General features: G+C 31.5%; 1 protein-coding gene across 5 annotated transcripts in view; it reads right to left on the bottom strand.

The window, feature by feature from the left end:
- Positions 1 to 495: 495 nt before the first annotated feature.
- The window catches only part of LOC136036051 (phosphatidylinositol 4-kinase beta-like), a 206,082-nt gene continuing 189,111 nt past the window's right edge, over positions 496 to 17,466 (bottom strand). For 4 of the 5 annotated variants that reach the window (XR_010619617.1, XR_010619618.1, XR_010619616.1 and 1 more), the window contains 2 exons: positions 13,801 to 16,188; positions 496 to 2,635 (listed from right to left, as the gene is read on the bottom strand). Coding sequence is in view for 1 of the 5 variants with exons in the window: in XM_065718007.1 (XP_065574079.1) it covers positions 16,004 to 16,188 (185 nt within the window). In the remaining 4 variants the exon portion in view is untranslated. Of the gene's footprint in view, positions 2,636 to 11,667; positions 16,189 to 17,466 lie in introns of those variants that run through there. The other variant, XM_065718007.1, reaches the window with a different exon arrangement.

Raw genomic sequence — 17,466 nt, 5'->3', positions numbered from 1 at the left:
AGAAAGAGTCAAACTTTAGCGTAAAGAGCGGGGTGTTGATGAGGAAGCAGCCTTTTTCATATACGAAGTAATTTCGCTAAAGTTTGACTTTTTCTCTTAACTTTACTTTTAAAAACAGTAAAAACTTTAGCGTAAAGAGCGAGGTGTTGATGAGGAAGCAGCCCCTTTCATATACGAAGTAATTTTTGTTCGTTTTAAGTTTTAATGTCGCTCCTTATTTTCCGTTAAAAAAAGTTGTTTTTTTTTTATTTAATTAACAAATAGGAACTGATCGTTTAAATAAATTGATTGTTTAATAAGATACGGCAACGCCATCTTCATAAATACAGTACCTTTACTACGAACAGCTTTAAGCCATACCTAATAACCGACTCCTTCTTAACATTGCAATATGGACCGAACCCTGTCTTTTTTTTATTATGTAAGTGTCCTACCCTTAGCACGTAAAAACTAAAGAATTAGCAAGAGACCTAAAAAAAAGCCCAAAGCAAATAATTGAGTTTTGTATATAATTTTACACGACATACGTGGTTTAAAAAAAAACAAAAAACAACAACTTTTACAAAAAAAAATACAAAAAAGAAACAAGAACTTGGCACTGAAATAAAACAGGAGAAGAAATCAAAGGCACGGACTGGATTGGAAAAGCTATAACCGTGTAAAAATAGAAGATATTCAGAGTGTATCCCAAAAGCCAATTACCACTTATGAAAATTAATTATTAATTACAATTTGCGTTCCAAAATACTAGTTAATTTAAGAATCTGATAAACTTTTGCATAAAAAGCGCAGAACGAATAACAATGTTAACAAATGTAAGAAATGGATGCGTTTTTTAAAGGCTTTTTTACTTACCCCCCCCCCCTAACCCGAAAAAAGTCCTGGATATAGCCTTGGACATATTTAATACCACTAGTCGGTTGTAATTAATGATAAATGGCTTCTGGAAGGCACCCTTAGTCAGAAAACTTTAGCAAAGAGGGTAACAAAATAATAAACTATTTAAAGCGCTAAAACTTTTTCTTGGGGATATTCATTTTACAAAAAGATTATGATTAAATGCTTTTTAAATTTAGTTATTATAATGGAACTTCTAGGAATACCACTAAGACTGGATGGTTGGGGACTTGTCTCAAATTATGAGAGATTTTAACTTTTGATATCCAATAGTTCAATCATTTTATTAGATTCATGCTCAAATAAGCGTTCATCTAATAAAACCACCAAATATTCAGAGTCTCAAAATACCAACATGATTATTCTCAAATGGTTCTCTTATATTTGATTCTTCCCTTAGTTTTATTTTTTGTTTATATTAGAGAAATAATTCTGTTTAGCCACCAACGCCGAAATATACTACAGAAATAGCTAAATTTAATTATACAGCAAAGAAAAATTATTGAAAATTCAGAGTCCAGGAAAACCTTCACTCAATTCTTTGAAAAGCTATTTAAACCCAAAAACGTACTATTTGGGCATTAGCCCCTTCAAGAACCCATAATAGTTTTTAAACTTTTCTAGATTTATTTAGACAGCGTGAAGTATAGCCCCCTTGAAGATAACCGTCCTACGATAACAGTTACAAAATCAATAAGAACACAGTAATAAGTCTAAAAGTACATATACAATAAGCATTGAAATAGGAAGATATAATTAACTGAAATAATGAATGAGATACAAGACACTTTTTTGACTCCTAAGAAAAAATGAAAAGAAGTCTGTCAAACTCTTACTCATTATCAAGACCGTATCCAGGGGTATAGAGGCTTGAACCCCCCCCCCCCCCCAAAAAAAAAAGAAACTGTCCGACTCGTAAAAACGTAGCAAAAGTTCTCATAATCAATTATTTGATGCATTTTTTACCCTCTCCATCCGAAAAAAATTGATCCCCAAACAACAATTCTGAATACGGCCTTGCTCATTACAGGGTGACTCGAAGGGCTGGGCTGCGACAAATCAGAAAACCCTTGTATAGTATAAATTTTATGATAGCAAAAACACAAGTTATAATTCGGGTTTTTAGATTGCTATTAAGGGAAAACTTTATATAACAAATTATTTTTTAGGTTTCTAAGACGGCAAAATTATCCTGATACTTAAAGCTCTGTTTCTCTACTATTTCTGGGTATGCAAAAAAAAAAAAAAAAAAATTAAAGGTTAGTTTTCACTATGCGAGTTTTTATATTTTTCTAGACCGGTTCCAATATCTAAAAAAAAAATTTTTCGCTAATTCGACAACTGAAATTCATCAATATTTATCTACCAAATTATATTTAAAAATTTTCTTTGCATCTTTTTAGATAAAGAAATAGGTAGAAAACTGTGCGAAAATAGTGGTGTTTTATTTTCTAAAACAAATTTAGACCAATGTCTAAGAACAAGAATAATTAATATTCCGATTCTGTTCCAGTGAATAGAATGGTTCAAGTCTGACAAATATATAAGTACTTTGTCCTATCGGTGCATGTCGCAATATCATATGTTTCACGGTGCACTTTCAGGAGTTTCACAATGATAGAAACTTGTGAATGTCTTGAAATATTTGAACATAAATTCAGCCATTCGACTGACCTTGTTTAGTTTGAGGACTTCGACTGTACATTTTTGCAACACTTCTGCAAGAATTGCCACATTACTATTTTTTTTAAATTGAATTAGAAATTCCACATTCCTAATTACCGCAGCCATAACCATTAATATGATTGATCAATAGGATCGTGGGGAAACACGTCATTAGTAAAATAAATACATACGAGAAAATAAATCGAACTGGAAGTTACAGCCATCAAAACTCAAAAAGCAAAATGACAAATAACTTTTTAAAGGCAGAAAAAAATATACCAAAAGATTAAATTTGACAAAGATACACAATGGAAATCAAAACAAAATATTTAATTATTTCAATGTTTAGAGGAAGATGTACTGAGTTTCTATTAACCATGTCGCCAGTGGCGTCAATAAAGGAAGGAGCTGCGCCACCTTAATTTTTTCGCCAAACTCCCCAGATTTTGAAAAAATGTCTTTTTTAGATGTCTTCATTGAAAAGTGTTTATTTGTATTTTCAAAAATGAAAATTAGCTCTCTCGTCTAAATTTTGTAAAATATATTTGGTCCACCTTTTCTAAATTTTATATGAATTATGAATTGAAAAATGTCTTTTTTAGATTTTCTCATTGAAAAGAGTTTTTTGGTATTTTCAAGAATGAAAATTTATTCCCTCGCCTAAATTTTTGAAAATGTATTTGACCCATCTTCTCTAAATTTTATGGAATTTTGAACTGAAAAACGTCTTTTTAAATGTTCTCACTGAAATTTTTTTTGGGTATTTTCAAGAATGAAAATTTGATCCCTCGCCTAAATTTTGAAAAATAAATCTGACCCAACTTCTCTAAATTTTATTGAATTGTGAATTGAAGAATATTTCTTTTAAATGTTTTCATTGAAAAATGTTTCTTTTTGTATTTTCGAAAATGAAAATTTTCGGTTTTTTCGTTTTTTCTTGTTTTCTCTATTCAATGCTCTGTTGACAATAGTCCTGTGTATAGCCACCATGGGGAAAAGAATATGTTACAAAGGATAAATGCAATAAGTACAATTAATTATTTGTAATTATTTGTGTTCGAAACCACCAGATAACAAAACAATATTTTGTAGCTCAAAATTTCAGGCAAAACAACTTTTGCCTGACATTATCACATGTGGAGTGGAACTTTTAGTATTAAGCCTTTTTAGGATTAAGACGACAAAAAAAAATTAAGGATGAGTATACTTGGGTTCTGGCATGCACTCTAACTCGTATTAGTTTCTATTTTCCTCATAATCATCAGGGATTAAAAACTACCATCGTTAGTTTAGGCAGCCGAAAAAAATTCTCAGGGTAAAATATTTTAAAGTTTCATTTAGTAGGAAATGGATTGCAATTTAAAGCATACAATTTAATACAAGCGATTTTTAATTTTTGAAACTAAGGATGAAATCAGAGGACAGGGTAAAAGCAAGACCATAAAGGGTGTCAGATCTAATCTAGGTCATATGTATTTTTTTTTCCTATAGAAAACCGTCTTCAAAGTACGTTACTCTTACGTGGCTTTTAACGCACCCTTTTATGCTTTACTTTTTATGCCCTTTTCATACGTTAGTACATTGCTAAGTACGTTTCTGGTATATACGATTTTTTTCAGTTTATGTTAGCCTTATTATTGCACATCAAGAAAAGGTTAGAAAATGTTTCTATTAAAAGAACCCAGAAGCTTTCTCCCTCAAATGCCAGACCTCTGTACTGGCCTGCAATGGAGGAAGATGTGTGCTGTCTATTGAGGGAGAGAGTGTTTTCTTGTTTTAATCAACCTATTCAATTGCTAAATTGACTCTTTTAATTATTTTTTTTTTGTATGTTTTTTGCTTTTCCTTTTCTCTTGCGGTCTCGGCCCTGTGCTTTCTTTCTGTCAAATATACTATACTAATGTATTACAGTTTGATTCATTTAGGGTCTTTCTTAATACAATATTTACGAATTAATTATTATAATTACCTACGTAATTTCTACCTAATTAATAATTTACTTAATACAATTATTTATATTAAGTCATTATGAGTTTTACACTGCCATCAATTTTTGATTGCAAAAAAAATACCACACTATATATTCCTTAGTAGACACAGTGGAGCTTTCTATCCAGCATTAAAAACTACTGCAAGAGTCTTTTATTTGTTCGTTAGTAGATATAAATAGCTTTCAGTAGAAACGAAGATCACAGCACAAATCTTATCAAAACCAAGACGACTAGTACAAGCCTAAGTTGGTCCCAAGTCACTTTTCTGAAAACGCATCAGATTATCGTTATGAATCAGAGTATTCCATTAGTGAAATATTGAAATCCATCATATAATCTTGTAGATAAGGAGCATAAACTTGATTCTACCATGGATTCCACATAATTTTGAATTTCAGAGTCAGTTACACCGATCATAAAACGATTCCTCAAGGCTCCAACCGCAGCTGCTCCAGATCGTAAGCACTGAAGTTCTCCAGCTGGAAAAAATAAAAGTCTTTTTGAATATTAAATTCTTGGTTTGTTTTTAGATGGATTTATGGAACGTCAGATAGTTAATGCAAAACGAAATAAAACACTTGATTGAAGACAAAGTTCTTGCTATTATTCGTTTGAAGGAGAGGTGGGCGTGGTCTGGGCATGTCAAGTGAAAATCGTTGGTGTTCAGTAAGAATCAGGTTTGCCAATGACAACAGAGTAACTCTAATAATAAATAAAAAATACAGCTAAAAAACGCCCACTAATAAATACTATAGTTTCATCTCCTTTTGATTATTTACTGTCATGCTTTACTTTATTAAAATAAGTTTTACTGATTTAAATTCAGATCATATTTAATATCATATAGAGATTATTTCAAATAATTTGCTCCCAGAAACATGCTTTCTTGCATGTTTTTAAACTATTTGTGCTGCACTACTGCTTTAACAGCTGTTTGCTTTTCTCACCAACTCGAAATTGTTTGGGGGTGGGGATTCTTGCATCGAGTAGAAAAGCCCCTGTTAAATTTCTAAAATTACCAGTAGTTTTACAAGAATTTTTTTCCGCAAAACTATCTTAGCTGGAAAAGTAAAAATTTTTCAATTTTTTTATTGTAATCCTGCAAATCCTCAAATTACCCATCTGAGGAACCGAGAAAAAAAAATTCCGTGTCTCTTCTAGATTTCAAGTTGCTACCCCGCATTAAATTTTTTATATCGTAAAGGCATTTTTTTTAGAGAGAAATTTGTTTTTTTTTTAAACACAGATGTACAATTCTTGATTTTCTAAGAATAAAAGCTGAGGGTGGCTTTCTAAAAGTGAAATTGATACTGTGACTTTTCTATACTAAAATTTTGAGTTGGCGACTTCCCTAAATTTATTCTTAAGTATAATGTCCTAGTTTCGAAACTTAACTTTTAAAAAATCAAATAACTTCTGAAAGAACTTTATATCATATGTTTCAAAACTTGCTCTTAAATTCAAAATTTGCTCTTAAATTCAAATATAATACAATACTGGAAATCTAAATATAAATTAAAAAATAAATTCAATAAATATAATTTATATTCAAATATAATATAATACAGGAAATCTAAATTTCAAAACAGAGCTGCCAATTCATTTTCTCTCTATAGTTTGCAATGTGTATGTCTACTATACTTTTAAACATTAGATACCTTGAAAAGTAAGCAAGAAAACATGCAGTCTTCTGTATCCAAAATAAAGCCGAAAAGGTAAGGAAAGGGTATTTTTACCTTTACCTTTTTACTTTGAGTATTTTACCTTGAATATAAAACATTCAATCTAGTTTAAGCTTTCAATTCAAAGGGAAGACAATAGCTTGGACTTCTAGTATCTTCATACATTTGACACAAACTGAGATCAGTTGGTTGTCAAGATTCCTTAGCTCTGAGCTAGAAAAGTTGTTGAAACATTTTTCTGTATCCGTAAATATAATAAGCAAAATAAAACCGAAAAGACAAGGAAAGAGTCTTTTTAACTTCCTCTTATATTCGAATAAAATACATTTTATGATATGATATAATATAATACATTTTATATTTTTGTAGTCAGCATGATGCAAAACTTTTTTTTGTATTTATTTTTTTCAAGCTTAGATTTTTGGAGAGTTTAAGTCAGTGTTGGCCCAGGTTACTCTTTATTTACAACTACGTACCATGTACTGTTTGAAAAAATTCCCAAAACATGACTAAGGCCAGTTGATATTTTTTGTAGAATTTAGGTTATTTTTCGCAAGGGTTACTCTTTATTTACAACTTGTTACCATGTATTGTTTGAAAAGATTATCAAGGCTTGACCAAAACCAGTTGATCATTTATGTACAAATTAGGTCACGATTGGCACGGGTAACTTCTTACGTAAAACTTGTTACCATGTACTGTTAGTTAACATTACCGAACTCGACTAAAACAATTATCCCCACATTATACTAAAATTATCCCCACAATACGAAGGCAGCTGGCACCTCGTAGCACTCGTAATGCACACTTTGTCCAAATATACTCCAATAGACATTGGGAGGTTGGAAGGGTAACTTTATGAGGGGGGGAGGGAGGAAAACTTAAATCGACTTTTCAAGTGCCGAATTGTAGATTTGACGTTATAATATGTGATGGTACTTAACCTAATCAACAGCTATAATAGGTATTCGAGGGTGACTGCCAATTATGAAATGATTAGTATGTGACACACAGTCAGGGATTACTCAGATGTCACATTACATGTTGTATCACAGGAAGGGATTTATTTAAGCACAGGGGATGAAGAACTATCCCTAACCTTAAAAGGGACACATTATATGAAAAATATACAAAATATAGGAGAAACTACAAAACTCCAGAGTGTTGTTGATAAGTAGTTCTACCTTAGTTGCGGCTGTGGTATCTCTTGCACCCGCGGCAAAATCTTGATAACCCCCTCCCCCGTCTCCCAAACATTTTCAGGCCAAATTTTAATCAAATCTTTATTTATTAACACATTTTTCATTCATTAAAAAAATTTCCATTTATTTTAAATCTGGCTTTTCTAGTTTTAGAGTCTCCAAAATTATATACTATTTTGTCCTAATTAATTGTTTCTAATGCTTCGAGTTTTATACTCATTAACACTAAATCCTTTAGTCGCTCCTGGGACATAATCGATCTGAGGCACATTAATATTAACTTTAATTTGTTAAACGACCACTCATTACTGGCCACCGACACTGCAATCGCTAATAATATTTGATAGGCAACTCTTACGTTTGCAAGACCCCTTCATCTTCGTTTTACACAATTAATTCTAACAACATTAAAATTAATTAAATTCGGTCTACTTACTTTTAATTTCAAGGAATGGCGGTGAAGATATGGGAAAAAATAACATTTCGGATTCAATTTGCTTTTACTTACGGCCAACTACGCCATCTACTTTATTTCATAAAAACAAAATTTCAAAAATTACAAAATGATTATCTGTAATATTATTGATTAAATATTCCTCACCCCCTAAAATTTCTACACCCGCGGTAAGTGTTTCCTCTGTCTTCCCCTAAAATCACTTCTGTTCTAAAATTAAAAAAAAAAATAAAAGGCAAGAAACTTATTGGTTTTTTAAACCAACTCCAAAATCCATCACATGTTTCTATATATAATGAAAAAAAGAAAAAATATCCAACACGGACATACGAATGACATATTAACTACTATTTCATCTAAGGTATGACTTAAACAACAAATACAAGAAAATTGTGGAATCTTTTTATAGATTTCCCCCAAGAAAATGGAAGATGCTCGTTTGGGGCGGCGCTGCAATAGTTTCGAAAATTCCCAGAATTGTTTTTCCAAATAAAAAAAAATACAATTTGAAAAAAACGGCCTCTTCATTTAAACTTTTCTAACCAAACTAAGCTTTTCCTAAGTTTTCTAAATAAACTGAAAAAAGACAAATTTACCGTCCCTTAGATTTTGAAAAATACATTTTGCCCCCTAAACCACTAAATTGCCGAGAACTGATACGATTATTCATTGCACTGCGAAGGTCACTTAGCCTAATAGGACAAAAACTAAGATCTGATTCTGAATTTAATCAATAAAATCAGGATCCTGTTGTTACATGGTGTCCCATTTTTAGTTGTGGAGATTAAAATATTCCCTAAAAAAACTTTTTTAAGAAAATATTTTTATGCCATCTCCTTTTTATAATGAGTCAAATCAAAGTCGTTTTGAATATTAAATCCTTGTAAAATTTTCAAACTTATTAATGTAACGTCAGCTGGTTTAAATAAAAAAGAAATACTTAGTTGTAAGCAATGCTATCGCTCTGCTCGTTTGAAAGAGAGTTAGATGTGATTTCAGCGTTCCAAACGAAAGTCGTTGGTTCAAAGACTAATAAGCAACTCTTATAAAAAGAAAATAATAAATTATGCCCCCTAATCTACGGAATAGTTCCTGCTCGTTCTGATTATTTACTATTATTTTTTACTTTCACTCAAAAAAAAGCTTTCATGAATTTAATTTCTGATTGTTTTTCATAAGCATGTCATTTTTCATGTTTTAATTTTCTGATTCTTATAACTATTTACGTTACAGAGCCACACTACAGCTATCACACTTGTTTAGTTTTCGATCAAAAATCGAAAATACTTCCGAGAATCGGATTTGTGAAACGGGGTAGGACCCTAAGGTCCACCGCCAGGGGTCAGAGAGATATACTACATAAAATATAATCAAATAAAACCAGGCTAAGCCCACTATAACACGTAAAATCACCAATACCAAAATCTCCTCCCTACCTTCCCTTCATAATTAGTGACCCTTCCTCTTTACAAAAATTTAATAAACTCCTTCTCCATCTATTTATTTCCCGGGACCAATCCCTACTTTTCTTAATAGGAAAAAAAAAATACATTCATTTTCCAAACAGACATTCTGACCTGGTTCACTTACAAGGGTGTCATCAACTTGCAACTCGTCCTCTTCACTAGTATATGCATTGAAGTCCCCTAGAAAAACAAAATTACGTAAAGGGTACATTCTTTTATACATCTGGGTTTCATTTTCAATCAATTCCCATGTATCTTCACGGCTATAAGGACTATTATTCGGGGCAAATAATCAACCAACACAACATGGTGAACGTTTTTAACTGATAACATTAACCATAAAAGATTTTCAGACTCAATTTCTAGCCTATGAAATAAATTAAATACGCCCTTCCTTACAAGCGCCGATACTCCTCTATAGTATCTACCATTGGCCAAAACTTTTCTCCTGTACTCAGAAACATCGAAATCTTCAGATGATGAGAAATCATCTAGAGAATTCCACGTCTCAACAAGGCAAACAACATCCCATCGCTCAAGTACTTGACTCTAATAGATTTATATTTTTTGCCAGAAGGCAGATCACGGATGCGTTTTTTTTTTTTTTTTTTTTTTTTTTCCAGGGGTGATCGTATCGACCTAGTGGTCCTAGAATCTTGCGAGAGGGCTCATTCTAATAGAAATGAAAAGTTTTAGTGCCCTTTTTAAGTGAACAAAAAAATTGGAGGGCACCTAGGCTCCCTCCCACGCTAATTATTTTCCCAAAGTCACCAAATCAAAATTCTGAGATAGCCATTTCATTCAACGTAGTCAAAAACCTGATAACTATGTCTTTGGGGACTACTTACTCCCCAAAGTCCCCGTGGGAGGGACCACAAGTTACAAACTTAGACCAGTGCTTGCATATAGTAATGGTTATTTGGAAGTGTAAACACGTTTTCAGGAGGATTTTTAGGTTGGGGGGGGGGGGGGAGGGGGTAATAAGAAGGGGATATGTCGGGGAACTTTCCTTGGACGAATTTGTCATGAGGGAAGACAATTTTCATGAAGGGAGTGCAAGATTTTCTAGCATTATTAAAAAAAAAAACAATGACAAAATAAATATGAAAAAATTTTCAACTGAAAGTAAGGAGAAGCATTAAAACTTAAAACGAACAGAAATTATTACGCATATGATGGGCTCACCTCCTCCTAATACCTCGCTCTTTACGCTAAAGTATTTTTAGTGATTTCAACTATTTATTCTACGGCTTTTGTGATTCAGGGGTCATTCTTAAGAAATTGGGACATAATTTAAGCTTTTGTGTAAAGAGCGAAGTACAGATGAGGGGTAAACCCCTTCATATACGTAATAAAAACATGAGAACACAGAAGTTCGTTACGTAAGCTAATTTGTAAGTTACGTATATCCTTTACTGATAAAAATATTCGTAAAATATTAAAAGTTCTAGTTGCCTTTTTAAGTAACCAAAAAATCGGAGGGCAACTAGGCCTCCTCCCCCGCTTCTTTTTTCTCAAAATCATTCAATCAAAACTATGAGAAAGTCATTTGGCCAAAAAAATAAATATGCATATTTCGTTTTAATTATTCATTTGCGGAGAGGCAAAATCGAAACATGCATTGATTCAAAAACGTTCAAAAATTAAATAATAAAAAAACAAGTTTTTTTTAACGGAAAGTAAGGAGCGACATTAAAACTTAAAACGAATAGAAATTACTTCGTATATGAAAGGGGCTGCTTCCTCATCAACGCCCCACTCTTTACGCTAAAGTTTTTTTTACATTTTTAAAAAGTTAAGAGAAAATTAAGAAATTAAGAGAAAGTCAAACTTTAGCGTAAAGAGCGTGGTGTTGATGAGGAAGCAGCCTTTTTAATATACGAAGTAATTTCGCTAAAATTTGACTTTTTCTCTTAACTTTACTTTTAAAAACAGTAAAAACTTTAGCGTAAAGAGCGGGGTGTTGATGAGGAAGCAGCCCCTTTCATATACGAAGTAATTTCTGTTCGTTTTAAGTTTTAATGTCGCTCCTTACTTTCCGTTAAAAAAACTTGTTTTTTTTTATTTAATTAACAAATAGGAACTGATCGTTTAAATAAATTGATTGTTTAATAAGATACGGCAACGCCATCTTCATAAATACAGTACCTTTACTACGAACAGCTTTAAGCCATACCTAATAACCGACTCCTTCTTAACATTGCAATATGGACCGAACCCTGCCTTTTTTTATTATGTAAGTGCCCTACCCTTAGTACGTAAAAACTAAAGAATTAGCAAGAGACCTAAAAAAAAGCCCAAAGCAAATAATTGAGTTTTGTATATAATTTTACACGACATACGTGGTTAAAAAAAAAAAACAAAAAACAACAACTTTTACAAAAAAAAAATACAAAAAAGAAACAAGAACTTGGCACTGAAATAAAACAGGAGAAGAAATCAAAGGCACGGACTGGATTGGAAAAGCTATAACCGTGTAAAAATAGAAGATATTCAGAGTGTATCCCAAAAGCCAATTACCACTTATGAAAATTAATTATTAATTACAATTTGCGTTCCAAAATACTAGTTAATTTAAGAATCTAACTTTTGCATAAAAAGCGCAGAACGAATAACAATGTTAACAAATGTAAGAAATGGATGCGTTTTTCAAAGGCTTTTTACCACCCACCCCCTAACCCAAAAAAAATCCTGGATACAGCCTTGGACATATTTAATAACACTAGTCGGTTGTAATTAATGATAAATGGCTTCTGGAAGGCACCCTTAGTCAGAAAACTTTAGCGAAGAGGGTAACAAAATAATAAACTACTTAAAGCGCTAAAACTTTTTCTTGGGGATATTCATTTTACAAAAAGATTATGATTAAATACTTTTTGAATTTAGTTATTATCATGAAACTTCTAGGAATACCACTAAGACTGGATGGTTGGGGGCTTGTCTCAAATTATGAGAGATTTTAACTTTTGATATCCAATAGTTCAATCATTTTATTAGATTCATGCTCAAATAAGCGTTCATCTAATAAAACCACCAAATATTCAGAGCCTCAAAATACCAACATGATTATTCTCAAATGGTTCTCTTATATTTGATTCTTCCCTTAGTTTTATTTTTTGTTTATATTAGAGAAATAATTCTGTTTAGCCACCAACGCCGAAATATACTACAGAAATAGCTAAATTTAATTATACAGCAAAGAAAAATTATACGAAAATTATTGAAAATTCAGAGTCCAGGAAAACCTTCACTCAATTCTTTGAAAAGCTATTTAAACCCAAAAACGTACTATTTGGGCATTAGCCCCTTCAAGAACCCATAATAGTTTTTAAACTTTTCTAGATTTATTTAGACAGCGTGAAGTATAGCCCCCTTGAAGATAACCGTCCTACGATAACAGTTACAAAATCAATAAGAACACAGTAACAAGTCTAAAAGTACATATACAATAAGCATTGAAATAGGAAGATATAATTAGCTGAAATAATGAATGAGATACAAGACACTTTTTTGACTCCTCATAAAAATGAAAAGAAGTCTGTCAAACTCTTACTCATTATCAAGACCGTATCCAGGGGTATAGAGGCTTGAACCCTCCCCCCCCCCCCCAAAAAAAAAACTGTCTGACTCGTAAAAACGTAGCTAAAATTCTCATAATCAATTATTTGATGCATTTTTTACCCTCTCCATCCGAAAAAAATTGATCCCCAAACAAAAATTCTGGATACGGCTTTACTCATTACAGGGTGACTCGCAGGGCTGGGCTGTGGCAAATCAGAAGACACTTGTATAGTATAAAGTTTATGATAGCAAAAACACAAGTTATAATTCGGGTTTTTAGATTGCTATTAAGGGAAAACTTTATATAACAAATTATTTTTTAGGTTTCGAAGACGGCAAAATTATCCTGATACTTAAAGCTCTGTTTCTCTACTATTTCTGGGTATGCAAAAAAAAAAAATTAAAGGTTAGTTTTCACTATGCGAGTTTTTATATTTTTCTAGACCGGTTCCAATATCTAATAAAAAGAAAAGTTTTACTAATTCGACAACTGAAATTCATCAATACTTATCTACCATATTATATTTAAAAATTTTCTTTGCATCTTTTTAGATAAGGAAATAGGTAGAAAACTGTGCAAAAATAGTGGTGTTTTATTTTCTAAAACAAATTTAGACCAACGTCCAAGACCAAGAATAATTAATATTCCGATTCTGTTCCAAAGAATAGATTTGTTCAAGTCTGACAAATATATAAGTACTTTGTCCTATCGGTGCATGTCGCAATATCATATGTTTCACGGTGCACTTTCAGGAGTTTCACAATGATAGAAACTTGTGAATGTCTTGAAATATTTGAACATAAATTCAGCCATTCGACTGACCTTGTTTAGTTTGAGGACTTCGATTTTTTGCAACACTTCTGCAAGAATTGCCACATTACTATTTTTTTTAAATTGAATTAAAAATTCCACATTCCTAATTACCGCAGCCATAATCATTAATATGATTGATCAATAGGATCATGGGGAAGGCATAAGTAAAATTAATACATACGAAAAAATAATTCGAACTGGAAGTTACAGCAATCAAAACTCAAAAAACAAAATGACAGATAACTTTTTAAAGGCAGAAAAAATATACCAAAAGATTAAATTTGACAAAGATACACAATGGAAATCAAAATAAAATATTTAAATATTTCAATGTTTAGAGGAAGATGTACTGAGTTTCTATTAACCATGTCGCCAGTGGCGTCAATAAAGGAAGGAGCTGCGCCCCCTTAATTTTTTCGCCAACCTCCCCAGATTTTGAAAAAATGTCTTTTTTAGATGTCTTCATTGAAAAGTCTTTATTTTTATTTTCAAAAATGAAAATTACCTCTCGTCTAAATTTTGAAAAATATACTTGGTCCACCTATTCTAAATTTTATTGAATTATGAATTGAAAAATGTCTTTTTTAGATTTTCTCATTGAAAAGAGTTTTTTGGTATTTTCAAGAATGAAAATTTATTCCCTCGCCTATATTTTGAAAAATGTATTTGACCCATCTTTTCTAAATTTTATGGAATTTTGAACTGAAAAATGTCTTTTTAAATGTTCTCACTGAATTTTTTTTGGGTATTTTCAAGAATGAAAATTTGATCCCTCGCCTAAATTTTGTAAAACAAATCTGACCCAACTTCTCTAAATTTTATTGAATTGTGAATTGAAGAATATTTCTTTTAAATGTTTTCATTGAAAAATGTTTCTTTTTGTATTTTCGAAAATGAAAATTTTCGGTTTTTTCGTTTTTTCTTGTTTTCTCTATTCAATGCTCTGTTGACAATAGTCCTGTGTATAGCCACCATGGGGAAAAGAATATGTTACAAAGGATAAATGCAATAAGTACAATTAATTATTTGTAATTATTTGTGTTCGAAACCACCAGATAACAAAACAATATTTTGTAGCTCAAAATTTCAGGCAAAACAACTTTTGCCTGACATTATCACATGTGGAGTGGAACTTTTAGTATTAAGCCTTTTTAGGATTAAGACGACAAAAAAAAATTAAGGATGAGTATACTTGGGTTCTGGCACGCACTCTAACTCGTATTAGTTTCTATTTTCCTCATAATCATCAGGGATTAAAAACTACCATCGTTAGTTTAGGCAGCCGAAAAAAAATTCTCAGGGTAAAATATTTTAAAGTTTCATTTAGTAGGAAATGGATTGCAATTTAAAGCATACAATTTAATACTAGCGATTTTTAATTTTTGAAGCTAAGGATGAAATCAGAGGACAGGGTAAAAGCAAGACCATAAAGGGTGTCAGATCTAATCTAGGTCATATGTATTTTTTTTTCTATAGAAAACCAACTTCAAAGTACGTTACTCTTACGTGGCTTTTAAACGCACCCTTTTATGCTTTACTTTTTATGCCCTTTTCATACGTTAGTACATTGCTAAGTACGTTTCTGGTATATACGATTTTTTTCAGTTTATGTTAGCCTTATTATTGCACACCAAGAAAAGGTTAGAAAATGTTTCTATTAAAAGAACCCAGAAGCTTTCTCCCTCAAATGCCAGACCTCTGTACTGGCCTGCAATGGAGGAAGATGTGTGCTGTCTATTGAGGGAGAGAGTGTTTTCTTGTTTTAATCAACCTATTCAATTGCTAAATTGACTCTTTTAATTGTTTTTTTTTGTATGTTTTTTGCTTTTCCTTTTCTCTTGCGGTCTCGGCCCTGTGCTTTCTTTCTGTCAAATATACTATACTAATGTATTACAGTTTGATTCATTTAGGGTCTTTCTTAATACAATATTTACGAATTAATTATTATAATTACCTACGTAATTTCTACCTAATTAATAATTTACTTAATACAATTATTTATATTAAGTCATTATGAGTTTTACACTGCCATCAATTTTTGATTGCAAAAAAAAATACCACACTATATATTCCTTAGTAGACACGGTGGAGCTTTCTATCCAGCATTAAAAACTACTGCAAGAGTCTTTTATTTGTTCGTTAGTAGATATAAATAGCTTTCAGTAGAAACGAAGATCACAGCACAAATCTTATCAAAACCAAGACGACTAGTACAAGCCTAAGTTGGTCCCAAGTCACTTTTCTGAAAACGCATCAGATCATCGTTATGAATCAGAGTATTCCATTAGTGAAATATTGAAATCCATCATATAATCTTGTAGATAAGGAGCATAAACTTGATTCTACCATAGATTCTACATAATTTTGAAGTTCAGAGTCAGTTACACCGATCATAAAACGATTCCTCAAGGCTCCAACCGCAGCTGCTCCAGATCGTAAGCACTGAAGTTCTCCAGCTGGAAAAAATAAAAGTCTTTTTGAATATTAAATTCTTGGTTTGTTTTTAGATGGATTTATGGAACGTCAGATAGTTAATGCAAAACGAAATAAAACACTTGATTGAAGGCAAAGTTCTTGCTATTACTCGTTTGAAGGAGAGGTGGGCGTGGTCTGGGCATGTCAAGTGAAAATCGTTGGTGTTCAGTAAGAATCAAGTTTATCAATGACAACAGAGTAACTCTAATAATAAATAAAAAATACAGCTAAAAAACGCCCACTAATAAATACTGTAGTTTCTTCTCCTTTTAACTATATACTGTCATGCTTTACTTTATTAAAATAAGTTTTACTGATTTAAATTCAGATCATTTTTAATATCATATAGAGATTATTTCACATAATTTGCTCCCAGAAACATGCTTTCTTGCATATTTTTTAAACTATTTGTGCTGCAGGGCGACACTACTGCTTTGACATCTGTTTGCTTTTCTCACCATCTCGAAATTGTTTGGGAGTAGGGGATTCTTGCATCGAGTAGAAAAGCCCCTGTTAAATTTCTAAAATTACCAGTAGTTTTACAAGAATTTTTTTCCGCAAAACTATCTTAGCTGGAAAAGTAAAAATTTTTCAATTTTTTTTATTGTAATCCTGCAAATCCTCAAATTACCCATCTGAGGAACGGAGAAAAAAAAATTCCGTGTCTCTTCTAGATTTCATGGAGAAAATTCTTGAGAAATTAATCTCGGAAGTTAATTTTTTTTGGCCCGCTTTCTGGTATTTTTGATTTAATGCCTCTTTTGCTTTAATCAAGTATTGCTGTGAAAAGAACGCCAGATGACATAAGCTTTCTTATATACGGAATTACTTCGTTCATTCAAATATAATTTTCAAAGTTGCCAACCCGCATTAAATTTTTTATGTCGTAAAGGCATTTTTTTTAGAGAGAAATTTGATTTTTTTTAAAACACATATATACAATTCTTGATTTTCTAAGAATAGAAGCTGAGGGTGGCTTTCTAAAAGTGAAATTGATACTGTGACTTTTCTATACTAAAATTTTGAGTTTGCGACTTCCCTACATTTATTCTTAAGTATAATGTCCTACTTTCGAAACTTAACTTTTAAAAAATCAAATAACTTCTGAAAGAACTTTATATCATATGTTTCAAAACTTGCTCTTAAATTCAAAATTTGCTCTTAAATTCAAATATAATACAATACTGGAAATCTAAATATAAATTCAAAAATAAATTCAATAAATATAATTTATATTCAAATATAATATAATACAGGAA

The sequence above is a fragment of the Artemia franciscana genome, chromosome 15 (assembly GCF_032884065.1).
Source record: "Artemia franciscana chromosome 15, ASM3288406v1, whole genome shotgun sequence".
Lineage (NCBI taxonomy): Eukaryota > Metazoa > Arthropoda > Branchiopoda > Anostraca > Artemiidae > Artemia > Artemia franciscana.
The sequence above is the reverse complement of the archived record's forward strand: the minus strand, read 5'-3'. Positions and strand labels throughout refer to the sequence as shown.